At 35.8% G+C, this 27781-nt stretch overlaps 9 protein-coding genes across 12 annotated transcripts; 3 read left to right on the forward strand and 6 right to left on the reverse strand.

Moving 5' to 3' along the window:
- On the reverse strand, positions 2312 to 3161 carry LOC104788844 (pentatricopeptide repeat-containing protein At3g60980, mitochondrial-like). Its single transcript, XM_019245185.1, has 2 exons — positions 3105 to 3161; positions 2312 to 2977 (listed from the first exon to the last, which is right to left on the reverse strand). The coding sequence occupies exons 1-2, from the start codon at positions 3159 to 3161 to the stop codon at positions 2312 to 2314; spliced, it is 723 nt and encodes a 240-aa protein (XP_019100730.1).
- On the forward strand, positions 6795 to 7637 carry LOC104785342 (serine/threonine-protein kinase 17A-like). Its single transcript, XM_010510533.2, has one exon. It carries the CDS (start codon positions 6795 to 6797, stop codon positions 7635 to 7637), a length of 843 nt encoding a protein of 280 aa, XP_010508835.2.
- On the forward strand, positions 8401 to 9594 carry LOC104785343 (40S ribosomal protein S26-1; the record flags this gene model as incomplete). Its single annotated transcript, XM_019245685.1, is given in 4 exon segments — positions 8401 to 8493; positions 8581 to 8665; positions 8767 to 8900; positions 9354 to 9594. Coding segments are annotated over 4 exon segments (393 nt in total), but the record flags the coding sequence as incomplete, so codon positions are not given.
- On the reverse strand, positions 9540 to 10722 carry LOC104788845 (mitogen-activated protein kinase kinase kinase YODA-like). Its single transcript, XM_010514624.2, has one exon. The coding sequence runs from the start codon at positions 10690 to 10692 to the stop codon at positions 9754 to 9756; it is 939 nt and encodes a 312-aa protein (XP_010512926.1). The 5' UTR covers positions 10693 to 10722; the 3' UTR covers positions 9540 to 9753.
- Positions 11382 to 13873, reverse strand: LOC104785344. The gene is made up of 7 exons (XM_010510535.2): positions 13396 to 13873; positions 13106 to 13251; positions 12322 to 13012; positions 12113 to 12213; positions 11921 to 12029; positions 11774 to 11833; positions 11382 to 11683 (listed from the first exon to the last, which is right to left on the reverse strand). Exons 1-7 carry the CDS (start codon positions 13697 to 13699, stop codon positions 11514 to 11516), a joined length of 1581 nt encoding a protein of 526 aa, XP_010508837.1. The 5' UTR covers positions 13700 to 13873; the 3' UTR covers positions 11382 to 11513.
- Positions 14550 to 15444, forward strand: LOC104785345 (mitogen-activated protein kinase kinase kinase 2-like). The gene has a single exon (XM_010510537.2). The coding sequence runs from the start codon at positions 14550 to 14552 to the stop codon at positions 15438 to 15440; it is 891 nt and encodes a 296-aa protein (XP_010508839.2). The 3' UTR covers positions 15441 to 15444.
- Positions 15884 to 19207, reverse strand: LOC104785346 (mini-chromosome maintenance complex-binding protein). Its single transcript, XM_010510538.2, has 13 exons — positions 19040 to 19207; positions 18655 to 18768; positions 18447 to 18554; positions 18209 to 18340; positions 18053 to 18094; positions 17763 to 17864; positions 17447 to 17683; positions 17244 to 17360; positions 16940 to 17142; positions 16720 to 16855; positions 16422 to 16649; positions 16245 to 16312; positions 15884 to 16168 (listed from the first exon to the last, which is right to left on the reverse strand). The coding sequence occupies exons 1-13, from the start codon at positions 19205 to 19207 to the stop codon at positions 16054 to 16056; spliced, it is 1770 nt and encodes a 589-aa protein (XP_010508840.1). The 3' UTR covers positions 15884 to 16053.
- LOC104785347 (potassium transporter 2) lies at positions 19458 to 23728 on the reverse strand. 4 transcript variants are annotated; one of them, XM_010510540.2, is made up of 10 exons: positions 23376 to 23564; positions 22661 to 22760; positions 22333 to 22567; positions 22003 to 22248; positions 21858 to 21911; positions 21506 to 21766; positions 21371 to 21423; positions 21169 to 21286; positions 20809 to 21063; positions 19458 to 20722 (listed from the first exon to the last, which is right to left on the reverse strand). In XM_010510540.2, exons 2-10 carry the CDS (start codon positions 22703 to 22705, stop codon positions 19602 to 19604), a joined length of 2388 nt encoding a protein of 795 aa, XP_010508842.1. In that variant the 5' UTR covers positions 22706 to 22760; positions 23376 to 23564; the 3' UTR covers positions 19458 to 19601. The 4 variants fall into 4 exon arrangements, with proteins under 4 accessions (XP_010508842.1, XP_010508844.1, XP_010508841.1 ...); XM_010510542.2 differs by lacking the exon at positions 23376 to 23564 and adding an exon at positions 23640 to 23728 and having other exon boundaries at positions 19602 to 20722; XM_010510539.2 differs by lacking the exon at positions 23376 to 23564 and adding an exon at positions 23035 to 23356 and having other exon boundaries at positions 19602 to 20722.
- Positions 25701 to 26434, reverse strand: LOC104785348. The gene is made up of 2 exons (XM_010510543.2): positions 25956 to 26434; positions 25701 to 25820 (listed from the first exon to the last, which is right to left on the reverse strand). The coding sequence occupies exon 1, from the start codon at positions 26271 to 26273 to the stop codon at positions 25968 to 25970; it is 306 nt and encodes a 101-aa protein (XP_010508845.1). The 5' UTR covers positions 26274 to 26434; the 3' UTR covers positions 25701 to 25820; positions 25956 to 25967.

Consider the following 27781-nt stretch of genomic DNA (forward strand, 5'->3'; position numbering starts at 1 on the left):
CTTGTAAATGCTTTTAAAAAGCTTGTAAATGCTTTTAAAAGGTTTTTAAACACCTTGTAAACGCTTTTAAAAACTTTTTAAAAGCATTTACAAGGTGTTTAAAAACCTTTTAAAACCATTTTAAAAATCTTATAAAAACTTTTACAAGGTTTTTAAAAACATTGTAAAAGCGTTTGCAAGATGTTTAAAAACCTTTTAAAAATCTTTTTAAAAACCATTTGAAAACCTTTNACTATTTTATATTTCACAAAATATGATGCAAATACAACAAATAAACAATATAAAACTGTAATAATACGTCAAAAATAAAATACTATAATATTCTAAAATAATTAGTATTCAAATAGACTAATAGATTTATATAACAATTAAAAATAAATATTATCTCAAACAAAATAATTCTTTTAAAAAAACAATAATTTTTATTATTATATTATAAATTTTTTAAAAAATGTTGACCCGTGTCCTAGTACTTTTTTAATCTTAATCTTAACCATATTAATTGTAATTACTGATCTAAAATATGTATATATGAATATATTTTTATTCAATACCAAACAAAAATTCTATAAATTTTAATATCAGTATTATTATTTTGGCATTATAAATTATAATTACTCGTAAGAGTTCATTAATTTTGAAAATTTGAAAAGGATGGCCCATATTTCATCAAAGTCGCCGACTAACACACAAATATCAATCAAAATTAAATAATGTCATAGTCTCGATACATGGATTTGAAATGAAATAATCCCTTACAAACATCAACAGCTAATTTACATGCATAGAGAACATCTACAAATGTATGTTAGTTGAATAATTTAGCCATGTATCTACAAATATCAATCAAAATTAAATAGTGCAGCATTAGAGAAAATTAAATTACATGAATAATTTACATAAATGTCATGAAGAGTTTTACAAACTATAAATAATTTTGTCATGTCATTTATGTAAAACTCTTAATTTAGTTTTATGTTATCTCAGGTCTAATTGAATTGTATATAATTACTAAATACCTCCAAACCAAATAGGTAAGTATTATTAGTTTAATGTGTACTAAGCTTGTGCAAGACACCATCTAAAGTCATGAGCACCATCTAAAGTCATGAGCTGAAATCAATTCACGTTGCATACAAATTGATTGTAATGTCATGCAAATAATATAGATAAAAGTTTATAAAGTCGAAAACTACATAAATGCGGGATTAATTTGTTTAATAAAACCATCATCAAGATGTACGGTGAAGTGGGTCAAATTAGATCAGCTGAAAGATTTTTCAACCGGCTACAGAAAACCAGCATGGCATGTAGGGACAGAATGGTTTGGGCGTATGCCCGTAACAAGCCTAAAAAAGCTATTGCCATGTATCACAAGCTTGCAGCAGATCAAAACTTCAAACCATCTACGTACCTGTTTTTAAATATTATAATTTTAAAATTTTAAAAGTTTAAAATATTATATATATTGGAACTTTAAAAGTTTAAATATTATAATCAACAACTCATTTTAATTGGAACTCAAAAGGTATCCATAATAATATAAACTAAAATATTAATTATTTAATTATTTTAATAGAAAGGTATATATTTTAATATTATATTTTAATATCATAATATGAGCTCAAAAGGTTACAATAATTGGATTTTCTATATTAATTATGAGCTGTAAAGATAAAATATATGAAATATCAAATATGTCGAAATCATGATTTTCAGGTATGCTTTTCTTTATTTTCAACATCATGATTGGATTTTGGCTCCTCACAGTCCAACACCATGGGTGTAAGGTACAAAATGTTGTTTGGATATCAGCTTTTTGTTTACAAAGGCAAACCAAACTCTTCTTACTGCGTTTTACACGATTCCAATGTTTTGAACTAAAAACATTGCTTCTTCGGGCTTTTCAGCACAACCCAGCAAGGTTTTAAACTCCTCTGTCCCCCAAAATAGTGCAAACGACATTTCCATAACTGGCGTATATACAGAGCAAAAGAAGAATCTCAGTGTAGGCTTTTTCGTAAAAACAGTGCATATAAACCGGGACATTCATCCAAAAAGTGCTTCGGTTAAGTAATAAAATTGGTGATTTTAATAAATATGTTGATGCCTCAGATTCTTGATACACAAGTTTTCATATTGAATTATTATTAGATGTTGGTTTAATTTTTCTAAGCAAATACTGGAGTAGTAGACTATATGGTTATTGAAATATATAGCCCGACCACCTGAAACTCTCCAAAAATCAAAACTTGGGACAAAAATCAAAAAACAATACTATAATAATAGAAATCAATCTACTTGTGAAATATTAGAGGCAAGCGAGGCGAGCAAGCTGCCCTAGAAATGCATCAACCATCTTGTTTGAGAGTCGAAGAGCATCCTCGTTTCTCCCAGCTTTTAGATATGCATCGATCATCGATGTGTATGTAGAAACATCAGGACTCACCAATTCGTCTGAACACATTTCTTGAAACAAGTGCTCTGCCTCAAACAATATACCCTGCTTGTTAAGCCTTGTGATAATGTTTCTGTAGCACGTAACAACATGTGGAAACTTCAGCTTTAATGCTTTCACCTTGTGGAAAATTTGGATTGCGAGGTCAAACCGACCAATTTTGAAAAACTCGTTCACCACGATATTTAGCGTATAATGATTCACATTGTCCATCTCCTTGCTATGCAAAACCTGGTCGAATAAGGACCAAGCTTCAGTTTTCTTGCCATACTTGAGAAGAAGGGCCAAAAGTGCGTTGACAACAGTGGCTTTCGTAAGTTTGCGCAACTGCAAACGACTGTAACAATGCATAGCCTTGTCCTCCTTACCTTGCTCGAACCAATACTTCAGGTATGTGTAGCTAAAAATAGCAACAACGTCATATCCATCACCATGCACATGAGAGCTCCCCAATAGATCACCCAACACCTCATTGGCCTTTTCAAAATCCCCTTGACGCAATAGCCACTCCAACAGGGGCTGCTTGTACACATTCGCATTCCAATCCAAATTAGAAAAGCATAGTGAGGAGTCGTAGAGGTTAAGAGCGTCGTCCAAACGGCCTTGATCCACGTGGAGTTTGATGATATGATTAAATTAAAGTAACCATAGCAAGGTGTAATCTTGGAAACGCGGTAGAAATAATGGAACAGGTCCAAGGCATCTTCGTACCTCTTGGCTTCGCACATGGCGCCGATTATTGCTTGGCACGTCTGGTTGATGACGACCGTGGATTCAGCATTATGTTGGGCCGAGACGTCGCGAGACAGGCGCGCGTGCTTGGCCGCCGTGTCCACGTCTCCCAATCGGATCAGGAAATTGCGCTTGTAAAGCTAATGGTCTGTAATCTAATGAAAGATCTTTCTTGACGACGGAGGAGAAGCTACGAAAGGAAGAGAGGACGAGCCGACGACAGAGAAACATGGCGGCGGACGGCAAGTGACAATGAAATCAGAGAATATCAAGATAAATATACACTAAATATATATACTTGCAATTTCCAAAATATTTTTTTTTTTTTTTTCTATTTCTCTAAGATATTCCATAATTAAATATAATATTAACTTGTGTTATAATAAAATCCAGTTGAGAAAGAAAGCCCTGTCCAACCGAGAAAGCTTGATGCACAAGAATCAGATTGCAGAGTAAGGATGCACAAGAGTTCTTCAGGTATGCCTTAGAAGGTGACTACTAAACCTTTTTGTTTTTCGGAAAGCCATTTGTTGAACTGTTTATGATTTGCTTCTTTCACTTGAAGGTGTATATTGTGGTCCGTTAAGGTTGTTGGCATGGGAGGTAAACGTTTAAACAAAGCAAATGTTCCATGTGATTTGATCACGGGACAAGAGAAAGAGTTAAAGGAAGGGGCAACACACAAAGCTGTAACAGTTGATGAGCTACATTTATGCGGCGACCCTGCTGTCGTATCTCTTGTTGATGATATACTGAAAGTGACTGGAGATGATGTCGAGGTATATCATGTTTATTCAAGCTAGAGTACCTTTCTCTTTTCTAATTCTTTCTTATCTATATTAAAATACTGTGCTATTTAAGACCCCCTTGGTGTAATCATGACCTCTTGATTTCTTTAGTTTGTATTAAGGTTCATACATATGAGAGGCTTTCACCATTAGTCACATTTGAAGGACCTCAAATTTACGTATATATACTTTTTTGAGAACCTCAAATTTAACAACCTTCAATGGACCCATGAAATATATAAGTTTCTTAAAAAGTTCTTAATTTCATTTTTTTCAAAATTAAGAATAAGATATGTTTTAAGATACTTTCTTTAAATCCTTTGATGGCAATGCCCTAAGTGTGTCAAACTAAGTGGTGACACGTGTCATCACATGAGAGGAGCTGATTTGTACTAAGCTTGTGCAAAGCACCATCTAAATCATGAGCTGAAATTACTTCACGTTGCATGTAAATTGATAATAATATCATGAGAATAATATAGGGAGGTGTCTCTTATTGATATTTTGTTTTTTCGTGTATCGATTGCAAATGAAAATGATAAACTAAATACTGATGGCGATTGTGGATTTAATTAGCATTATGTAACTTGAACATTTTTGTTTCCTTTTTTCAGGTCGTAACTAATCAAACGAGAATTAAAGTTTTGATTTTTTTTTTTTGGTTTATCTAGGAAATTAAAGCTTTGATCTTTTTGGGTTTGTTTTGGTTTAAAAACTGGTATGTATGTAGTTACTATATTGATGAGAACAGGTGATTACACCAGTGCGATGACGTTAATCGAGGCAATGTCCTTTCAGCCATAAGATCAGATCACAATAAACTCTGTCTTAAATTTCTGCCGTACCCATTAAGAAGTTCAAAGATTCATCAACTATTTGAAGGATCAGAACATAAGATATGAAGTTCTTCCCTATCTTGTGGAAATTCCCACTGGTTGATTGGGCACTACAAAAAAATTGGTATTTTACATCATTCAATTTATATATTTACATCAGATTTAACTGATGTAAAAATAATTTACATCATCACTTTAATAAATGATTTACATTTTGTTGATGTAAATAATTTATATCGGTTAACAAAATATTTGTATCGGTTATTGTAATCGATGTTGTTATGTATCAATTGTAAAAATGATTTTAATTTTACATCAATTGATATAAGTGATGTTACTATTTAGATCAGTTATAATTAAATGATGTTAAGATTAACGTCACTTTTAATAAATGATTTAAATTATGGTATCATTTGTAATTATAGATGCTAAATATTTGTTTATCAAATATGAATAACCGATTAAATTAGTGGTAGTTTTATAGATAATTCTCAAAATTGTGCTATCTTCAATTATTGTTAATTATAATCAATGTTCAAGAAAGCGCTAGGCGTTAACTAGGCGGTGATGCAACGCCTAGCGCCTAGAACGCCTAATCGGAATTTAGACGGTTTTAGGCGGTTTAGGCGTTTACATTATAAACTATTATATATCTGATATTATATACAAAATATATATAAAATAATAAAAATATTAAATCAAAAACAGAAAAATAAATAAAAACATTATTTTAATTCATTTTAAATAACATATTAAACATTTATAATTATGTTTATAGAAGTAAACTTTAATATTATAAATTTGTGCAATTAAAATTTTAAAAATACACTAAAATGATGATACTACAATTTTAGGCGGTCAAAGCGGTCGTCTAGGCGGTGCTATAGCGCCTAGCGCCTAGACGGGGCGGAGGCGGACGCCTAGAATGCTTTTTCGAACAGTGATTATAATATATATTAAAAATCTTAAATTTCATAGATGAAAGCACGAATACATGATTCAAAATTCAATAAACTAGTTTTGTTCCTTAATTTTCTGGTACATCAATCTCGACCCTGTATCACCTTGAATCTGATGCTGAAAATCCTTTGGATGTTTTCCATCAATGGTTAATCAAATGAAAAAAAAACTGTAGGAACCATCGTAACCTTAGCCTAAAATTGTATGCCTTTGGCATCTGTTTTGCAAAGTCTTCTCTGATCTTCTTAATTAGGGTTGAGATCGAAAACTGGTGGCTCCAACTTCTTCACGGACCACACTAACGTAGACATAAATGATGTGCCTCGGCTTTAACATCCGTCGAGCATCATCCTCTTTCCCAGCCTTAACATATCCATTGATCATTGATCTAAATGTAGGAATCTCAAGGGACAAGACCAAGTCGTCTTTGTGTGACCACATTCCCTCAAACAAACCTTCTGCCTCAGTCATCATTCCAAGCTCGCATAACCTGTCGATAATGTTAGTATAACACGGAGAAAGCGAAGCTCCCAGCTTGAAATTCCCTCAAACAAAAAAGTGGGTTTGCTATTATATATAGATAAGGAAAGAAAAAAAGAAAACTAAAGATTATGTAAAAAAAAAAAAAAGCATTCAGATAGAAAAAAAAAGGAAATATTTACTTGTATTTGCCTATTTGGTGATCCAATTAAAAAACCAAAAGATAATATATAAGTTAATTCTCTAATGTTTATCAGTTTATCGATATTATTTATTTGATTATTTCCATATATATTTAAGCATGAGATAATATTAAATATTAGTTTAGTTTTAATATAGTTTAACTTAAGTTCGTAATCGGAAAAAGGAAAACTTCCTAGTTCCACTTGAAAAACGAACCAACCACACCGACCTTCTGAAACTTGTATAAATAGATCGATATCGATACAGAGTAATGATCTATCAGACTATCAGAAACACATACAAGATTAAACCCTAATTAAAGAGTATAGAATACGCAAAAGCTTTATAACTTTGATGATGGAGCAAATTTGCAGAGATGATGATTGGATCGTGGACGAGTCTTCGTTGACAATCGTCTCTATTCTTGGCCGACTTTGGGCAAAGAAGTCATCGCCTATGCATCTCAAAAACATTCTCGACAAGGAGCTCAGGATTATGCATCGTTTCCGCGATCATCCTCGCATCGTCAATGCCTCAAACACTCTTCACTTGCAAACCAAACCCTCCGAATGCTACGCGATCTATATGGAGTACGCCTCCCAAGGTAATCTCAGTGAGATGATCTACGGTTCCCGTAGGAGATCACAGCCGATACCTGAGTCATTGGTGCAACGCGCGGCTCGTATGATCCTAGAAGGACTCGTGGATCTTCATTCCCATGGTTACGTTCACTGCGACCTCAAGCCATCTAACGTTTTCGTCTTCCCTTCCACTACTACTGGAGAGCCGTGGGATCTCAAGCTTGCTGGTTTCGGTTCATCCAAGGAGCCTGATTCCGAATATGATTCCATGTACGTTGGTACGGCTAAGTACCTGCCACCAGAGTCTTTTGCGCCAAACGAAGTGATCATCCATCCAGACCTTGATATATATGCTTTAGGGTGTGTGGTTTATGAGATGTTTGGAGCTATACCTATCCCGGAACCATTCGATGATTTTTACGAGTGGATGTTGCGTGGTCGAGATATCTCTCCGGAGGCTAAAGATTTCGTGAGGCGGTGCCTTGACATTCATCCACGCAGGCCCACCGCAGCTGAGCTCTTGAACCATCCTTTCATTACACGAAGATCGATCACAGAAGAGGACAAGGACATATCTAGGTCGTTGATTCCAAGTGTCTCAAAACTTCTTTTGGCCTGATGATCCTATTCGTCCTCTCCTCTGGTGTTAACTCATAGAAAAAAGTCTGCAGATTTCAATTTACATTATGAATGATTTAAACTTTAATTTCGGTTGGTTTATTTACTTGTATCGGAAGAAAGTACTCTTCATTATTAAGTCAATTTTATTTTCTTTAATAGGTTCATCAGTGTGCATGTGCTGATCAGTTAAGCTACTCTAATATTAAAATTCAAATTCAGAGTTAGTGTATACAAAATTCAAGTCTACTCTAATATTGCTCTTTCCATTAAGTATTGACATCTTCTATTTTGTCGAGGGTACGTGTGATTTTGTTGGAAAATTTGAAAAAAGTATGTAATAGATATTTCGTTGGGGTGTTGGAAATATTTTTTTTTTTAAGAAAGAAAAGAATAACACGAAGACTCCAGAATTTACATGACACGATGAGTTGATGACAATGGGGTTTGGGGCTAGGGACCAGTGTTAAACTCAGTGAAATTATTTTTTTAAGACAAGAGAAAATAAAGCCTAAGCCCAGTATATGTATAAAGCCCATTATATTTTGAGGCCCAAGAAGTAACAATAAAAATCAAATCTGAAATTAGATGAGATGATTGATAGTAAACCCTAGAAGGCAGCAGCAGCAGACACACACAGAGAACAGCCAAAGATGGTACTACTCATCGTCTTCTTCGATCTCTCTCTTTGTTTTTGCTTTTTTTAGATTCAAAATCAAGAAAGATTCAGTATTGATGATCTTCATTGTTGTATTATGTTGTAGACTTTCAAGCGTAGGAACGGTGGAAGGAACAAGCACAACAGAGGTCACGTTAACCCAATCAGATGCTCCAACTGTGGCAAATGTTGTCCCAAGGTACTCTCTTTCACTACCTTTTGCTAAGAAGCATTCATATGTAGATTTTGATATGATCTTGTGGTGGTGAATGTAACATTGGATTAGGACAAGGCCATTAAGAGGTTCATTGTGAGGAACATTGTGGAGCAGGCTGCTATCAGAGATGTTCAGGAAGCCAGTGTCTACGATGGTATCCTAATCCTATTCATTACATTTCCCTTTAAAGTTTTGATTTTTTTTGGATTGCATTGTCCTGAGATTTGTAACTCTTGATTGAATAATGTCTTGTAGGATACACTTTACCTAAGCTGTATGCAAAGACTCAGTACTGTGTCTCTTGTGCTATCCACTCTCATGTTGTGAGAGTTCGATCCCGCACCAACCGTAGGGTTCGTACTCCTCCACCTCGTTTTGTCAGACGCAAGGTAATCCACTCTCTCTCTCTTTCCTCAACTCAATGATCCTTGATAGTTTTAAGCTTCATTTCTCAATCTTTGGTTAAGCTTACTTCATTTGTGTTAGGATCAGAAATGTTGCAACTTGTCTCTGAATACGAAGATAGTTTTTTGAAGTAAATCTTGTTATTACTAAAGACTTGTATTGTACAATGTGTAGTTGAATCTTGCATTACCAAATTTTTGTTGATGTGCGTTAAGATTATCTTAAGATTCCTGTTACCATTTGAACTATAATACTGTAGTTGTTTCAAAATAATCTTGTGGAAGATGACTGTTGAGGTGGATTAAGGATGCGACTAATACCTTCACTTAATTCTTAACAATACTGCTTTCAGTGGAGACTATTATGTTCTATCTATTTCTGTTTGAATGATTTGCTCTTCTACTAACTGAATGGTTTTTCACATTGATGATCATCAGGATGATGCTCCCAAGCCTGGACAACCAGGACAGGCCCCTCGTCCAGCTGGTCCTGGAGCTGCTGCTGCACCCCGTGTCTGAAGCCTGCAGTCAGCTTAAACTATAGTTTCAATTTTCAAAAAACTTTTGTTTTTCTTTTATGTTGGCTTCAGATTATATTGCCATGTGAATCTCCAAGTGCTCTTATTAGTAATTTTCTTGACTTCGTTATTATTATATAAAAACTTCTATTGTTTTGCAATATGCTTAAGTTATGAGCTTACTTTTACAATATTTGTGAAAAGATTCCAAAGTTTGTTGGAATTGTTTTGAGTTATGGCCTTATGGGTGAGAGAGGAAACTGAGATTAGAGAGAAATGAAGTGTTCTGAGCCTCATATGTATCAGTTTCATTTTCCTTCTCACCAGAATAACCCTTGAGGTTTTGGTATCAGTTCCTCACGTTCTCTATGCATTTTCTCCCTGGCAATCTTCCTTATGATAGAAGGAAACCTTAAGAAAGAAAGATACAATGGACGTTTTTCAGCAGCAAAAGGATAATCCAAGAGCTCATCCACGGTGGCCCTATCGGAAGTCTGCCCCGCCAAGCACCGCCTCACAAAGTCTGTGGCCTCCGGAGAGATATCTTCGTACAGCCTCCATGTGTTAGAAGAACCTCCCACATCCACTGGAACACCCCCAAACATCTTAAGAACCAAACGCCCTAGAGACCATATATCACGGGCTGGTCCGGTCAGTTTGTTCGGTCCAACGAACGTGTCCCACTCAATGGCCTCAGGCGGCATGTACTCCTCGAGGCTTCCAGGAATAAACAGGCTAGAGTCCATAGTCGGCTCTTTGGATAAACGGAAACCAGCAAGCTTGACATCCCATGGCTCACCAAGAGTGTTGGAAGGGAAGACGAGTACATTGGTCGGATTGAGGTCGCAGTGGACGTAACCTTGAGAGTGAAGAGCCTTGAGTCCTTGTAGGATCATACGAGTGGCACGTCTGACACTATCTTCAGGCAATCTCCCTCCGGCATCAGAGATCATCTTGTCGAGATTACCTAAGGAAGCATACTCCATGTAGATGTAACATAAACTCATGACTTTGGTGTGGGTCACATAGTGAAGGTGATCGCTTGAAGCTTGGACGATGAAGGGATTGTTGTGGAAACGAAGCATGATCCTGAGTTCCTTCTCGAGAGTCTTGGACTGTTTGAGAATACATGTCTTTTTGACGTATGATTTCTCCAAGTTCGAATCCTTCTTGAGAGACACAAAGCCGTCGGTACATTTGCCAAGAAGACAGACAGTCTCCAATGAAGACTCGTTTAGATCTCCGATAATCTGCTCCATAACGACACCAAGTTGCCAAGAACACAATCAGTTCCCAATGAAGACTTCTTTTGTTTAGCAAAACGTATTCACTATTTTTTGGTTAGACCTCTTAGTTTTTAGATTTTTTTAGTTATTCTTTTTAATTATATATTGTACATAACATATACATATTATATATATTGTAAAATTTAGTATGTTATCTAATAATATTTTGGTAAACTACTTTGTGTGGTTAATGATATAAATTACTTAGTTATTAAAAAATGAAAAACTAGCAAATCTAATCAAGATGAATTGATGTATTTTTAGAACTCTTTTTCTATAGATTTTTGGTTACTTTTGAGTTATCTTATCAAATGTGTTATATATATCAGTGTAATTTTAACTAATATTTTAGTAAATTACTTTTTGCACTGAATGATAGATAAAGGTTATCCAATCAATATATTTAGATTAGTAAAATGTAAACTAAATACATGTAATCAAGAAAATTTATTGATTTATGCTATATAAATCAGACAAATGTCTTATCAATACTATATATCAGTATATATTAAAAATTAATATATTGGTAAATTACTTTGTGTGCATAATGATAGATAAATGTTGTTCAATCTATATATTTAGTTATTAAAAATGTAAACTAAGCAAATCCATTAAAGAAAGTTCAATGAATTATGCTTATAGTTGATTTATACACAATGGTCTAAGAAAAAAATGTAATGAATTTAATAAGGATTATATTTTAGCAGCAATTTGCAAATCAGTGAAAAATTTACTACTACAACATTAGTGAAAATGCAAGTTTAACAGTTACAACTTTGAGGTATACTTTGTCTTCACTGGTCTGAATTTTCGAGCTGAGACGAGAGAAAACCAAAAACTTGCTTAAGATTTCCTCTAGATGGCCGAGCATTCACGGCGTATTTGCATATAAATATTAGCATCCGTCGCATTTCCATTTTTGTTATACTCTTCTCTTTAAAACATGTTCCTCCATCAAAGGCCCCTACAAAAATGATTCAAATATCTCAGCATCATGATACAATTTATACATTGCGGAACCAAAAAAACCCGAAAGAAGTACAAAATGCAGTACCTTCTTCATTGAATAATGATATCAAGATGGCCAAACAAACGCATACACTGATATCTTCCCCTGTCAATCATAGTTACAGTATGGATTAGTAGACTACCATAAAAGTTACAAGGTACAAATTATTCTTGAATACAAATACAAACTTACCATCTTGACAGCAAACTAAGAGCTTCTTCCCTGAACTCATCTTGACCTTAGCAAAGTTAACCGCGGCACGGAGATTTCTTGATATGGAAAATCTATCATATTTTGAACCCTGGAGAACATATGCACACTTTTATTAATGAATATATGTTCAAGGAGTATCATGCAAGAGTTTGGTTTGTCTTAAAGCTATACCTTCATGGGTAGATGCAAATGCTCTTCAAGATGTGATAGAGGGACTGAGATGGGATTTTGATCACAATTTAATATGCAGTCAATAGATGTCATTTTACCAGCTGCAACACAAAAGGATAAGAAGAAGATTTTGATGAGAAGCTGAAGCGATTAAGCATAGTTAATGCAAAGACAGAGACACGACATTTGAAGTAAGAAACTAAACTCACCTACTTGTGATGCCCCAACAGCAAGATTCGTTGATGCCAACCAAGACACTAAGCTTTCTTCATCAACATTCATCATCCCAACTTTAGGTTTTGGTGTACTAAGAAACATGATTTCACCACTCTTAGCGTGATCGACTCCACCATTAGATTTTGAGCACTTAACAACAACCTGTGGAGCTTCCTGACCTCTCTGTGCTCTATACACTCTATCGTTTTCAACAATCTCAGCCACTTTCTGGTTACACAAATCAGGCCCCCAATGAATCAAATCATCAACATGTGTCCAAAAAACATTCGGAGATAAACCTCTAGCCCAACTCTCTTCATCATCACCAGCTCCTGGAATATAATTCCAACTAAACTCTGAATTGGTTCTGTTTTGTACTTCACCAGAAACAGACGCTGAGACAAGTATGAGAGGTGTGAAATCCCATGAATCATGATCAGGTACTTCATTCAACCACACAACAGTTTTCTGTGAAACCCAAAGAGGCCGCAAAGGCTTTCTCAAACATGAAACTAAAGAAGATATATCAGCTCCACTTTCATCTAACTCTCTTGTCCACTCATCCAATCTAGCCTCAATAGAAGCCCTCTCAGTATTTGAAACCCAAAGTGGTAAATGTAACGAACAATCCCATTTCTCTAACAACTTCCTTATCTTATCACCATCATGATCATCATCCAATCCCTATTCCAAAAAACAAGATTGTAAAATACAATAACAAAGGAGTTATATATATATAATGTTACTAATGCAGACAAAATGAACAATGTAACTCACTCCAACAGTGTTACATAATCTCTTCATATGATTAAAAATTGAACGGTTCAAGACACATGACCATATAGGTATCGTCTTCGACATGCTATCCGGAAATCTCTTTCCTTTCCGAGTGGAATCAATAATGATACATCCTCCTTTCTCTCCTATCCATATAACACAAGTACAATGCATAAAGTTCTAATCTTTTTCAATTGGTAATCACACAACACAAGTACAATGCATAAAGGTATATGCTTTTGATACAAAACAAAGCCTAGTTCTCAAAAGATCAATGAAAGTGATGATACCAGCGAGAAGAGGAAGATGGAGATTGAGACGAGAAGTGTTAAAAGAGAGATTGTTTGTATGACCATCGGTGGATTTGAAGTAGCAGGTGGCGTCGAATGTGGGAGAGTACCAGAGACCACAACGAAGGTTAGCAAGAAGAGGGAGCTTAGGCCATAGCTGAGAGATCTCGCGGACGAAGATGGAGTCTTGGTAGATAGATCGAAGAGCGTTGTAGAGACTGTTGTCTCGTCGTTTTATACTCCTGGCAGCTTTGTAAATACTATCTCTTGTCGTCGTCCTCTGCTCTTCCGAGTTTGCTGCCATTGTTTGTTCACCTTGGAAACTAATTAATATTGGGATTTTTGAATTGGGTTTTACGAGAAAAGGATGAGTTTTTAGAACAAATAGGAGAAGGTTAAGAGAGAACAGAGGAAGGTAGGCGCAGCAAGACGATGGAACGAACAGAGGGAGACGAGAGAGACAATGATAGGGTTTGTTTTTGTTGTTTTGTTTATTTAGAGACGATTTTGTCAAATACAAAAGATTTAGGGGGTGAAAAGGAAAATATACTAAATTAACAACATTCTTTTTTTTTCCTCAAAGTTGTGAAGTTAACATATTTATAAGAAATTAACATATTTTAACATATTTTAACATATTCCTCAAACTAGTAATTAACATATTTTACTAGTTTTATTATAAGAAATTAAAATTGATATAATCATCTAGAAATCGATTAAAACAATAGAGAAAACTTGAAAATATGAAAAAGGAAACTTAGAACAAAAATATATGTTTCTCATCTTGAAGCCATAAATTCTGAGTAGTTTAGTTTGGTGAATATTGGTTTTTATAAGCATATATAATTGTATAATATATATTTTGATAAAAAGTATTTATTTTGTTCCTCGACTGTTAACTAAATAGTTTATTTCAATATTGGATAATATTAACATTAATTTGATATAGTTTAACATAATTCCGTAATTGGAAAAGGAAAACATGATCCTAGTTCCAATTGAAAAACGAACCAAACCCAATTGGAAAAGGAAAACATGATCCTTCTTAAACTTATATAAATAGATAGATATCGATAAAGACTGGTCATCTCTCAGAAACACATACAAGATTAAACCCTAATTAAAGAGAATACGTAAAAGCTTTAACTTTGATGATGGAGCAAATTTGCAGAGATGATGAATGGATCGTCGACGAGTCTTCCTTGACAACCGTCTCTTTTCTTGGCCGAGGTAACTTCGGGTGTGTCGTCTCTCTCGAGGAGGACTCCAACTCCAAACTTTGGGCGAAGAAGTCATCGCCTATGCATCTCAAAAACATTCTCGACAAGGAACTCAGGATCATGCATCGTTTCCGTGATCATCCTCGCATCGTCAACGCCTCAACAACTATGAACTTACAAACCAAACGCTACGAATGCTACACGATCTATACGGAGTACGCCTCCCAAGGTAATCTCAATGAACTGATATACGGTTCCCCCAGAAGATCACAGCCGATACCTGAGTCTTTGGTCCAACGCGCGGCTCGTATGATCCTAGAAGGACTCGTGGCTCTACACTCCCATGGTTACGTTCACTGCAACCTCAAGCCATCCAACGTTTTCGTCTTCCCTTCCACTACAACTGGAGAGCCGTGGGATCTCAAGCTTGCTGGTTTCGGTTCATCCAAGGAGCCTGATTCCGAATATGATTCCATGTCCTTTGGTACGGCGGCTAAGTACCTGCCACCAGAGTCTTTTGCGCCAAACGAAGTGATCATCCATCCGGACCTTGATATATATGCTTTAGGGTGTGTGGTTTATGAGATGTTTGGAGCTATACCTATCCCGGAACCATTCGATGAATTTTACGAGTGGATCTTGCGTGGTCGAGATATCTCTTCGGAGGCTAGAGATTTCTTGAGGCTGTGCCGTGACATTCATCCAAGCAGGCCCACCGCGGCTGACCTCTTGAACCATCCTTTCATTACAAGAAGACTTGAATTGCCAACCACTGAAGAGGACAAGGAGATATCTAGCTCGTTGCTTCCAAGTGAGCTCTTTTGACCTGATCTTAGGTCTTCTTCTTCTTGTGTAAACTCCAGAAAAAAAAAAAGACTTGATAGTGGATATTGCTATGGCAAAAGCCTAGCCGAGATGTACCAAGGATCGGTTTGACCTTGGGAACTCGTTAAATCGTGTGTGTCTTCGTTCTTTCAATTCAAACAAACGAGAGTCGTGAGAGAAGTGAGATGACTTCCATCGAAAGCAAAGTCTTCTGATATATGATTATGAGGTCGATTCTACACCAAGACTTCCATGTTCCATCTGGTAATTTCAGTTTTACATATGTAGGAGAAGAAAGGATCTTATCTTATTTAAGAATCTTCTTCAATTAGGATAATTGCTTAAGTTTGTTTATTTTCTTGCCTTTATTTTCTTGCTTTGCACGCAAACGTTCCTTCCTTAGTTTTTCTCTCTGGTACTACTTTTCACTACTTTTCACTATAAGTATTCAATACTTCATGTTCCAGTTTTGGTAATATTAAAGTTCAAAACATGACTCTCTCAAATAAATAGATAGGAAACGATCGTTCTTCTTAAATCATATAACTTAGTTGAAGATTACATAATCCAAACAACCTCGAAACCATAATCTATCTTCTCAGATTCGGCGGTTTTACTTGAGCCTCTCCTTTCTAAGTCTTTCTAGTTCCAGCACCATTTGCCAGTGTTCGAGTGAAAGCGTAGTCTCACCATAACTCACAGACATCATGCGAGCCATTGTCAACAACCTGCACAACCAGATAAACAAATTGAAAGTGTATATAATTGATGAGTTGAGAATAAATCCTAAGGAAACTTTAGTACCTGCTCAAGTCTTGGCTGCCTAAACTACGATCTGTTTGTCTTGCTGCAACCAAATCATTCTCCACCACCTGCAATGATATTTTGCAGAAGATAATTGAACTTCAGACAAAAGTTTGAAAACAATGGTATCTATAGAAACACCAGGTTCTAACATTAAGACCATTGATATATAAATACCTGTTGTAACTCTTGCCCAATAGAGTGAGATAACGATTTGCAAGTAGCTAAGTAGCACCTCCAAGCGTCTGCTGTTTCTGGTGTAATGACTTCCAATGAGTTCACTTGGGCAGGTTGAAAAGGTAGAACCAAATCGGCAGGCATTATGTTCGACTTTCCCTCAGAGAAGATGAGCATTTGAACATCAGTGGCCATTTCCATTTTATAATATTGGAAATCATATTCCACCTGAAATAGCAGAAGATTCCATGTTCATATTTGAATATGATTAAACTGAATAAGAACATCATTGCTTTACCTTCTGACATTCCAAGAGGTTTTTAAGCAGATTTGCATTCTCAACTCCAACAGAGTTCAAGGTGCCTGGTTGCAACTCTGTTTCGTCCAATATCAAGTGCGTACCATCAGCAATTTGTAGAACTCCAGGCATCAATCTGAAGCATAAAAACAATATACTTGAAGGTTTCTCGGATAAGAATGATCCAAACCACATTAAGATCGTAGAGATGGATTCTTACCTGTTGATTCCATAGTCTTTCTTGGGACCGAAAGAGGCAGTGTTCAGATACTCAATAGTAAGTGGTATAGATTGTGTGAATGGTAGGAGGTTTTTGAGGGCATTACTGAGCTGGGTACCAAAGATAGACATGCTTTCTTTATTAAGGTGTATAAGATTAAGTGAAAGCTTCCCAACAGCAACGTTATCGACTCTTCCATGCACCTGTAAAAGAGGAAAACATGTGAGTGTACAATACTAAAAGGTATTAGCCAGAATTAGGTGAGAAGAAAAAACAAGTGATCCATGTTAATCTGAATTATTACCTTCGACAAAAGATGCAATAATAGGAACTGTGCGGCAATGTGATCATCCCCGAGTAGACCGGTAAGGTACTTCATCAAACTCTCTCTTATCTCTTTGAATACTTGGGGAGATTTGGGCTGCCAAATAGATTAAGTAACATGAGATTCAAAAAACAAACGCCAGGACAAGAATAGGTACGAGAGCTGAGTCAATGGGTTCTTACCTCTGTAAATAACGAAGAACCATGCAGGAAATGTTGTGTTTCAAGCTTCCTGTGGATAAGACAATGGAGGCGTGGAACCTTTCGAGAGGGCATCTGAACAGATTCAGCTTCAGAAAGGTCATCAGAGATTTCATCAAGTGAATCCGTATCCATCATAACATTTGGATCGAAGGTCAACACTCCAAGAAATTCAACCACATCATTTAGCTTCAATTCTGACTCTGGAGAATCATACATCTGTGTGGCCGCATAAGAATATTGTCAACAACTAATCTTTGCAGCTAAGGTATATACATGTTAACAGCCATATAATTACCTTCACAAGACAAGGTAGAGAGTCTGTATTTGTAGCTGGCGGAAGACCAGAACTTTGTGGAACCTGAGATTCTGAAGTTGATGGTGTAGCTTCCCCCACTTTCTGATATACAAAAAATCCAACATAATCAGAAATATTTAATCATCAATAATCTCAATGTCTCATGATTCTTGTCAGTAACAGTAAGGAAAAGTTTTATATTCTATGGGGTTTCCGCTTCTTGACTGTCGCTTCTCGTGTTATAATCATAGATACATTGCATACAGACTAGAGAGACTAGAGATCCTTACCATTTTCTTGAAAGGAGAGCCATTAATCCCAGCTTCTAAGGTCTGCAAAGTTTATGATGGCATGCATAAGTTATTATCCACAAATTCCAACAGATATTGCGACAGTACAATCAGTATCATAAAAATAAAGCCAGCATGAGAAACTAAGTTACTTACATTGGACTCCATGGAATCAGTCATTTCTTCATCCACCCTCACACGCTTTTCCCTGTTTTGGCCAGTTAGATCCAAAAACCGGTTCCTCAGCTCTTGAGAAGAACATTCAGTCCATTGGTTTTGTCCTGGGACCTAAAATATTGCAATCAATCAAGTGTTATTATTATGTTGAAACATCCACGAAAGCCAAAACAACAACAACAACAAAAACAAAGATCCAGCATTAGAGAAAACATACAGGAACACAGTAGAGTAAGCGACGCTCCCAAACTTGCATATCGGTGGGAGAACCCTCAGGAAACTGTGAGACATCACTGAACTTATTTGTTCTCCATGTTGAACCATCCTTCACACGATATTAAAAAAAAAAAACAGTTATTGACAAATAAAGATTCAACGCTTCTTTACTAGAAACCATCAAAAGCCAAGTGAATATTAATGCATACCTTGCAAGCACCAGCATAGAATTCATTTCCAAGCATGTCCTGTATCATTCCACGAAACCTAACAAGTGTATTGGGCTGCAACCACTTGATACTTGATGAATCAAGTATTGGAACCTACAATAGACCCAAAAATATCTCAGAACAGATCCTTTAATACCCCCAAAGTCACCAATCTCAATCTGTGGATAGACTAATAAAACCTAAAGGAAGCTGATTTAGTTAGAAACAGCACCAAATTACATGAAAAAATCAACCTTTTTTATGCTAAACACGAATTGGGAAGTATTGAATCAAAACCCAAAACCCAATTTTGCCCTAAACCCCAAAAATCAAATAAAAGAAGCGAATTCGTAAACAGAGTGTGATTTAAGAGAAAAAGAGGAACCTGGGAGAGAGCAGATTCATCGGAGAAGTAGGGAAGGAACAGATCGGCGACTCCCCAGTCTTTTCCGACAGACGAAGCCGGATCGTAGCCTGAAGACAGAGCATTTGCGAAGGAGAATCGTACAGCTCCTAGAGGGTTCGTCAGACAATCGTACGCTGGTCCTCCCATATCTCTCTGAATCGGTGAGTGAGGGATTACAGAAGAAAAAAATCGAGTCTTTTTTTGCTCAGAGTGGCGGCAATGCGAAGTCTATTATTAGTTGGGCCTTTCCCGCCATATCTGTTAGGTTTTTCCCGCCATGATCCATGCCCATTCTCCAACTACCCAACGCACCGTTTTGTAACCCCTCCCTCTCTATACGCTACCGTTTTGTGAGGAGCTTATTGATAAGATAAGAGAGACAATGGATAATGTATAATGCCCTAATACGGATAAATTTTGACCATCTTGGTCTTTAGATTTGACAAACACAGAGATGGATCTAAAAGAAAGAAACAAAGCTAACGTCACGAATTTACAACAGAGGAATTAGGTTTTTATATATATGTATTTTTAAAGTAGTTCAGACAACATAAACCATGCCAACTTCTAAAAGAGAAACGGGCGGGACCTTAAGCGCCACGTCAGGTCCTCTACAGTTCCTGCTCAAGAAATTATAACCGAAATTAACCGCTAATCTCTTCATCACCGATGACCCTTGTTTGGCTTTCACATGTGAGTGTCCCAGTATAAACGCTGTTCCGGCTTCTTGCGCCGCCAACAGATCCCTCAGCTCACTTCTCAGCTCTGCATCTGCTTCTGCAGACGCTGACGATCCTTCATCTTCGTAACTGTCTTCTGGTAAAGCAAATCTCACCCTTCTTATGGTGGTGGTTGGCACTGCTTCTGCCATTTCTATTACGTCTTCCATGCTTTCTACTGTTGAGAATCCTATCGAGACGCTCTCTGGTTGGAGGTTGTCTTCTATCTCGTAAGCCACGGTTCCGATCACTGCTAGTCTTGACTCGCTCGAGGATTCGTTGGACTGGACTGATCGGGCGGTGTCGTCATCTTGTTGTTGTGTTCTTTTGTGCCAGTCGTAACGGATGAAGTCCGCAAGCTTGCTTACCAGCTCTGTTTCGAATGAGTCCACGTCTTGATGGACATCGCGGTATCCGTACCGAACGATGCAGCGGTAAGAGCGGTGGTCAACTGGACCTACTCGGCCCACGAGGTATCTCTCAGCAGGTGGAACGAATGGGACTGGGACAGATTTCACACAGACAAAGACGAGGACACGGTGGAAAGCAGGGAGGTTGGTGACAAACCGGGAGAAATTGGCGGGGATTCCAGAGGTTAGATCCGTGAAGACTAAACCGATACCTGGAACTCGGGTGATTCCGAGGCTTGGACCTAATGCAAGAAGCCAGTCAAGAGAGACTTTATTCTGGAGATCAAACTCGTATTTCTTGATGGTGGTGTAATGCCAAACGAACATGATGATCATGAAAAATAAGGATAAGAGGATTGGAAGCCAAGCGCCTTCACGGAATTTGGTAAGTGAAGCTGAGAAGTAGAGAAGCTCTATTGATCCGAAAAAGAGAAGGAACGCGAGGGCTAGAATCGGAGGCTTGTGCCAGCAAAGAACAATGACCAATGAGGTAAGACACGTCGTCACTAGCATAACCGCCATTACAGCCAAACCTGAAACCAACCACAAAGGAACAAAAAACTGTAATCTCAAAGTCAAAAAAATCCAACATTTTTGAGCTGATGAAAGAGTCTCATACCTGATGCATTTCCCAGGTGTTTGACATCTCTAAACCCGATAGTAACAGCAATGCAGAGAACCATGAGCATCCAGTTTATCTCCGGTATATAAATCTGACCATGAATCTTATCGGAGGTGTGAATAACTTTGACTCGAGGGAAGCATCCAAGAGACTGGCTTTGGTTTATAATTGAGAAAGTCCCGCTGATGATCGCTTGGCTTCCCACAACAGAAGCAAGAATCGCTACCGCAAGCACAGGCCAGTGCAAACATTCTATTCAAAACCAAGAATTGAAATAAACAAAAAGTTCAGATTACGTTTCCAATGGTCAACACCAGATAAATTTTCAAGTTCTTTCAAGTAACGAAAACTACTGACTTGGCACAGAGACGTAAAAGCCAATTGCATGAGCAGAATGGTGATGCCTGGATAAGTAAGCAGCTTGCCCCATGTATGCTAATATAAGAGCCGGATAAACGAGGAAGGTAAATGCAATCTACAGCAAATAAAACAAAGCTTTGTTGAAATCCGTGGGGATATAAAACAATAAGTAAAGCATCCAAGCTAATTAGAAACATACCTGAATTGCTGCGTAATTGAAGTGACCAAGATCAGCAAACATGGCCTCAGCACCTAAAACAAAAGACTTAAAGAGTTAGATTACTGGCATCTTTATGGCGACATTAACAATGTAGGTTACTTCCTTATAACTCACCAGTTATGCACAGCAAGATTCCACCTAGAGACATCCATCCACTTACTCTCGTCTTTCTCAAGAACATGAACATGTAAGTAGGAGAAAGAGCTTTGTAGATATGAGGATTCCACTGTATTATATTGTACAAGCCAATACCGCTTATGCAGAGCAACCAAGTCAGGACAATAGGCGCGAAAACAAACCCAACACGATGTGTCCCAAAATGCTGTAGCGAGAAAAGACAGACTAATATGAAGCAGGTTATAGGAATCACAGCATCTGCACGTTTTGATCAACAAAAGGAAGCCATCATTCATCAGAACTCAAGCAGCGAGAACTAACATTAAACCAGTCTTCTTTGTGTACTTACATTGGTGGTGTTCTTTAGACATATTCAGCTCAAGACCTGACACTGCAGAGAAAACTACACACAACAACAAGAAAATATTAGAAAACTCTTTGAAACCAACTATTAGACACTAAGATGTCATCCACACACAGAGAAGCAAACATACCAGAAATAGCTGGAGTGAGAAGTCCATCTCCAATAACCATACAAGTCCCAAGAAGAACAAGAAGCAACAAAGCAGTGTGTAACCACTTGTGCTTCTCCAGATATCTCTTAACACACGAATCATGGTTCTTCTCCGGTGGATGCTCAAGCTTATAAGTGGACAGTGCCTCATCAGAAACTTGTCGGTTAGGGAGGAGGCTAACTTTGACATGACGGCAGATCAATGAGTACAAAGCAAAAGTTCCACCTGAGAAAGTTGCAAACAAAATTTCAGTTTTCATCCCATTCTGGTCTGAGTAATAAGAGAGTATCATCTTTTCCCAGTCATCACCTTCTCCGTTATCATCAGCTCGGAGGACAATGAAGACATACTTAAGCAAAGGAACCAAAGTAAGAGTCCAGAAAACAAAAGACATAACACCGTAGATCTCTTCATTAGTCTCAGAATGTTGAATGTCTTCAGCAAAAGTGCTCTTAAAGACATAAAGCGGAGAGATACTCAAATCACCGTAGACAACACCAAGACTCTGATAAGCAAGAAGCAAAACCGACCTCCATGATTCCTTCTGCAATAATAATTACATCAATTCCAATCTTAAAAAAAAGCTCCAAAATTGAACAAATCTAATAAGATTAGAAAGAAAAAAGAAGAAACAAACCTTAGCAGAACGAGAACCACAACATTTCCCGAGATTGAGATCCATGGTTTCAACTCTAAAAACCTTCACAAACTACCTAACAAGCTACAAGACGAAGAACCTGGAGAAAAAAAGGAGAGAGATTTATAAATCTAAACTCAAGCTAAAAAAAAGAGAGAAATTGGGTAAAAAAATTTGGCAGAAGGAAATGAAAAGTCATGACGAAAACAGTGAATACGACAACTCAACTATTGTTTCCCAAATTAAGCAGAGAAGAAAGAAAACAAAGTAGGCCACATTCACGCACATGCCATTCATTCACGCCATTATAGATAAAACCCAGATCAAAAAAAATACAAGAACTCAAGAACCCTAGAAAGTAGAGAGTAACCCACCAAAAAGATAAGATTTTTTCAAAATAGGGAAGAAAATGAATTGACTTGCAAAAGTGTGAAGCTTTTATTTAGCCATAAATGGAGATTTCTCAATTCTCAATTATTAGCTTTTCTTTCTTTTTTTATATTGTTTGCCCATATTATTGTGTCACACACACAAGGCCAACTGTGTTTTTATTCATTTTTATTAAATGTGAAAAAATTTCTGGGTGGGTGAGAGTAGGGGGTAACGTGAATCGAAAGAGATGATCTGCTTATCATTGAATTAAAAGATAGACGAAGACAAAAGAAAGATAGACGAAGAAGAAGAAGAAGAAGATAAGAAGAACCCATAGGCTTACCATAGCCTCCACCCACATACACATGCTTGCTTTTGCTATACCCCAAAAAAAAAAAAAACACAACCTTTATTTTATTTGATTTCTCCTTCTTTCTTTAACCATTATTTTCGTCGCGTTTTCTCGGGAGCAAACGTGGCGAGAATATTTTTTTACAGGTGAAGAGACAGAAACACGTGAGTGCTCCTCCCCGACAGTTACATCTTCAAAAGAAAAAGAAAAAAGAAAAAAAGCTAATTTTTATTTATTTATAATTAATTTACTTACCAACAGAATTTGCGCCATTGATGATGGTGCTTTGTAGTACTATATATTAGCTCTCAGCCTCAAAATCTGGTCATCGCCAGACCACAGCAAAATAACGAAACTGTTTCTTCTTTCTTCAGTTTTTGGCTTTTTAATATAACAGTAACAAGAAACATAAACGGCTTTTTAAAAAAGGTATACTTAACGCGTATTGGTGGTAAGTGGTAACAAAACAAAAAAATACAAATAAATAAATATTTGTTTCCATAAATAGTCACTAGCATTTATTTAAAATAATTAAATTTCCTTTTTCTATTTTTTTATAATTAAATTACCTTTAGATTTCTTTTAAGTGATGGTAGATTCCCCATGTATGTATGTCAAGATTTTTTTTCCCTAATTAAAAAAGACAAACTACTACTATAGATAACAAATAATAAATGAAAAAAAATATCAGGATTTTTTAAATATACATATATATATATATATATATTTATTTATTTACGTTAGGAAAAAAAATTCAATTATTTAATACTTTTTATATCATAATTTTCGACACAAATATAAAAATAAAATTTGAAGTGATTGATTGGTGTTCTTTTTTCTATTCCCTTCTATTATGCTTCTTTCTCTTTCACTCTTCTTTTAGGTGTCGTGGAACTTCATTTTCAACCTTTTTATACATTAGTATTATTTTGCTTGCTACTTGAAAGATGAAAGTGAGATTTGTTATCTTTCTCCTCCCACTTTACCATTATTGTAGTCGAAAACAATTATAAAAACCGGATCGGAATCAAATTCCAAAAAAAAAAAATCGATTCAGCTTGCTCTTCACAATATAATCTTTAGTATAAATTATAGTATAATTCAAAGCATCGAGTAGACTGGTCGGTGGATTCAATGCATGTATAAAAGGGACATGTTATCAAATCACATAATGTATTAATACTAATACTATATATATATATATATGCATGCGTTGCATGACGACAAAGACAAACCACACTTACATTTGGTATTTCAAAGTAAACACAGAAAATGTATTTTCTATATGATTTTAAAGATTATATACGTGATTTGGGCTCAATGCGTGTCTTTTTCAGTTTTGGTGTGTATGTATCAGTCAAAATGTGAACGATATTTTTTTGTGCTCTTGATATGAGTCTCTTTGGTCATCAAGATTTTGCTTCGAACACTGTTTTATGTGTCTATTTTAGTGAATAGTAAGTTCGGCATGTTTTACGCAAGTTATTTTCTTGAGTGCCAAAAAAACAAACACAGGTTTCAGGATATTAATGATCGCTTGATTCTTAAAATAGAACTATCATTTAAATATAGTGGGGACAAATAAATTTCGTTCAAGTTTTAAACAAACTGAGCTTATTAGGCTTTCTTAACCTTTAACCAATTGTCGGACCACGCTTATTAGGCTTTCTTAACCTATAACCAATTGATGCATGATAGATTAGTGGTGGTAAGTACAGTTTTCTTTGAAGATAATTGTGTTTCTTGGTCGTTGGAGATGGGATTGTGTGTTTACTCATTAACTTACGTATGCTAAATTGTTAATTATATTCCGAATCTATAGAGATAAATTAGGGCGTAAATCCGAACTTTCTTGAAGTTTTAGCCAATAAAAAAAATGCATTTATGTATGTTCATACTTATAAGTTATAACACACAATAACATGTCCCATGTGCACGATAAATACCTTTTTCAGGCTTTGTTAACGGCCATTAAGGAAAAATTTGTATAGTTCTCGTTGTTATTATAATTTATAATTACAACTTGCATTGGTGAATGGTCGAAGACTGTATAACCGACAGAATGTTCCTTTTGTTACCAAAACTGGCGGAATGTTTTTGTGTTTTCTTTATCATATAATTTTTATTTCTTAATATTTTTGGAAACATGAAACTATATATATAAACAAAACATACAAGATTCTCAGGTATTAGTTAAATATCCCACTAACAAAATAAATCTTACATATATTTTGATTATGGACCTTGTTGTTATATTATTGTGGTTAGATTACTTTTTTTTTTCTTGTTTATAAAAGAAAATTACTCTTTAGTACGTTCTTAATAACATGTAACATTTTTACAACGGACAAATGCATATCTACATTCATATGAAGCTCTCCCATCAACACGAGGAACTGAGACAATTCAATGGTAAAAAAGGGAACCATTATTTTTCTGAACAAAAAAAAGACAGAATGAATTAAAATCAAAATATCAAAAATGAGGAAAAAGCAACGTATAAAAACAACATGTGATGTATGTATAAATATATAACACAGAATGTGTATTTATTGTGTGTGTAAAATATACCCATGACATGTATCAGTGGCCAATACCGGGGCTTGGGACATCACCTTGCCTTCTATAGATATCATCATAATCAGGCACTGGTGGTGATGGTAATGATGATCCTTCATCATAATAGTCACTTGAATCATCAACTTCCAAGTTTGTAACCATCAACTTCCTGATCTTCATCACTTCCGAGAAGTCTCCGCCATGAAATGCCTCCGGCTCCGATCTAGTAGTGGCTCTCATACTCATACTCAACCCAAGAATCGAAGGGATTCCGGAGATAAGTAAGAACGAGAGTAATAAAGATGGAAACTTAATCTTCCTTGCTTCCATTCTACTATCTTTAAGAAAGGTGATCAAAACAAGAGATTTTTTTTCTTTCTTTAGGGTCAAGAAGAGATTAGAGTGTTGTTGTATATATAATAGAGATCATACACATATATATAAACAACTATATAAGAAAAGAAACATTGCATTATTAAATTTGGAGGGCCAACTTTGTTGAAATTGGCAAACAATGGTCATGATGGATTTTATAACATGGCAACTTCTTACTTTTTTCTTTTCTTTGATTTCTTTATGTTATCATTTTTTTTTATTTATCGTAATGATCCATCATTGCATGCTTTGTTCTATGACAAGTCGTATATATAGCAGGAAAAATTAATTAAAATTTAAAAATTTGGTGGTTAAAATCAAAATCTAAGTAAGAAACTTTACAAAAGATGCATTGACCACAAAGTTTTATTGTTGGGGAAAACATTAGAGACGTTGGATTCTTTCTCATTTATCTCCTAAGTCCTCCTTTGTTTCCTTTTACAAAAGATGAGGACTAAAGACACAATCAATCAGACGTTATCACTCTTTAAAAAGTTACAATAGATGCACACTATTGATTTTGGTTTGTAACCGTAATGAGATGGAATACTATAACTCCAAACCAAGTACTGAGAGAAGGGTGATTTAAAATTATATTATCGTCTGTTATCAAAGAGTAACGTAAATATCGGAGTCACGTGCTATATCATTTGGTCAGTGCCGACTGAAGAGGTAGGTCGAACAGCGAAAAACTCTTTTATAAAACTGTTCCCTATTTTAAAAATAAAAAGCATGGAGGTTCGAACCTCGTAAGGTTATTATAAATAACTATACTTTGTATATAATTAGAAGTATATATAATAATTAACGACACAACATTCTAGCACGTAAGAAGTGAATAATTGCGTTTTGCTTATCTTGTAATGATCATGTCTCGCTTCGAAATGCATTATACAAGTTAATATAAACATGTTACTGATTGTTAAAACTAGACACGTATGTATGCATTGGGATCCGATCCTAATATATAATTAGAGAAAGGCAAGTGAGAACCATTAGCAAATTGTGAAAACCATTACCAACTTAAATAGTTTCAACAAATAAGATTAATCTATGTGTCACCGACTCACTTATCTATAATAATTTTCCTAACTTGGTGTATACATATGCCACTAACCCAAATTGTCGTCATAATTTTACAAATGTATATTTGATCTTTAATCAACCTAATTATTGCACAATAGAGAATCGCTCTATATAATACAGGAAAGATCTTATGAAGATGATAGTAATAATTAATTTTAGGATATACTATATATGTGAGAGAGGTGACGTAATGCTTTGGAAGTATATCGTCATATTCATATACATAGGATATCTCAATATGGATAAGACTTAAGTGTCATAAAAAGATCTCAGGTTGGGCCCTTAACTCCACTAACAAGTAACAACAACAACAACGACAACAACTTCTCTATCAGTATGGATCAGTCATCAAACTAAAGTTGCTTCCGAGACAGCGT

This window comes from Camelina sativa, chromosome 5 (genome assembly GCF_000633955.1).
Source record: "Camelina sativa cultivar DH55 chromosome 5, Cs, whole genome shotgun sequence".
Taxonomy (NCBI): Eukaryota; Viridiplantae; Streptophyta; class Magnoliopsida; order Brassicales; family Brassicaceae; genus Camelina; species Camelina sativa.

Bases quoted from the DNA above. Each gene is read 5' to 3' on its own strand.
- LOC104788844 (XM_019245185.1), bottom strand. From the start codon at position 3,161: ATGCCTTGGACCTGTTCCATTATTTCTACCGCGTTTCCAAGATTACAC. The intron at 2,978-3,104 runs GTTACTTTAATT...GTGTACAAGCAG, and splicing joins CAAGATTACACCTTGCTATG to CCCCTGTTGGAGTGGCTATT.
- LOC104785342 (XM_010510533.2), top strand. From the start codon at position 6,795: ATGGAGCAAATTTGCAGAGATGATGATTGGATCGTGGACGAGTCTTCG.
- LOC104788845 (XM_010514624.2), bottom strand. From the start codon at position 10,692: ATGGAGCAGATTATCGGAGATCTAAACGAGTCTTCATTGGAGACTGTC.
- LOC104785344 (XM_010510535.2), bottom strand. From the start codon at position 13,699: ATGGCAGCAAACTCGGAAGAGCAGAGGACGACGACAAGAGATAGTATT. The intron at 12,214-12,321 runs GTGAGTTTAGTT...TTTGTGTTGCAG, and splicing joins TGTTGGGGCATCACAAGTAG to CTGGTAAAATGACATCTATT. The intron at 11,684-11,773 runs GTACTGCATTTT...TCATTTTTGTAG, and splicing joins ATCATTATTCAATGAAGAAG to GGGCCTTTGATGGAGGAACA.
- LOC104785345 (XM_010510537.2), top strand. From the start codon at position 14,550: ATGGAGCAAATTTGCAGAGATGATGAATGGATCGTCGACGAGTCTTCC.
- LOC104785346 (XM_010510538.2), bottom strand. From the start codon at position 19,207: ATGGGAGGACCAGCGTACGATTGTCTGACGAACCCTCTAGGAGCTGTA. The intron at 18,341-18,446 runs GTATGTTTTCTC...GCAATATTTTAG, and splicing joins GCTTACTCTACTGTGTTCCT to GTCCCAGGACAAAACCAATG. The intron at 17,865-18,052 runs GTAAGGATCTCT...TTTGTATATCAG, and splicing joins GCTCTCCTTTCAAGAAAATG to AAAGTGGGGGAAGCTACACC.
- LOC104785347 (XM_010510540.2), bottom strand. From the start codon at position 22,705: ATGGATCTCAATCTCGGGAAATGTTGTGGTTCTCGTTCTGCTAAG. The intron at 22,249-22,332 runs GTGATGACTGGG...CAACTTTCTCAG, and splicing joins AGCTGATGATAACGGAGAAG to GTGGAACTTTTGCTTTGTAC. The intron at 21,287-21,370 runs GTATGTTTCTAA...TATTTGCTGTAG, and splicing joins TCAATTACGCAGCAATTCAG to ATTGCATTTACCTTCCTCGT.
- LOC104785348 (XM_010510543.2), bottom strand. From the start codon at position 26,273: ATGGAAGCAAGGAAGATTAAGTTTCCATCTTTATTACTCTCGTTCTTA.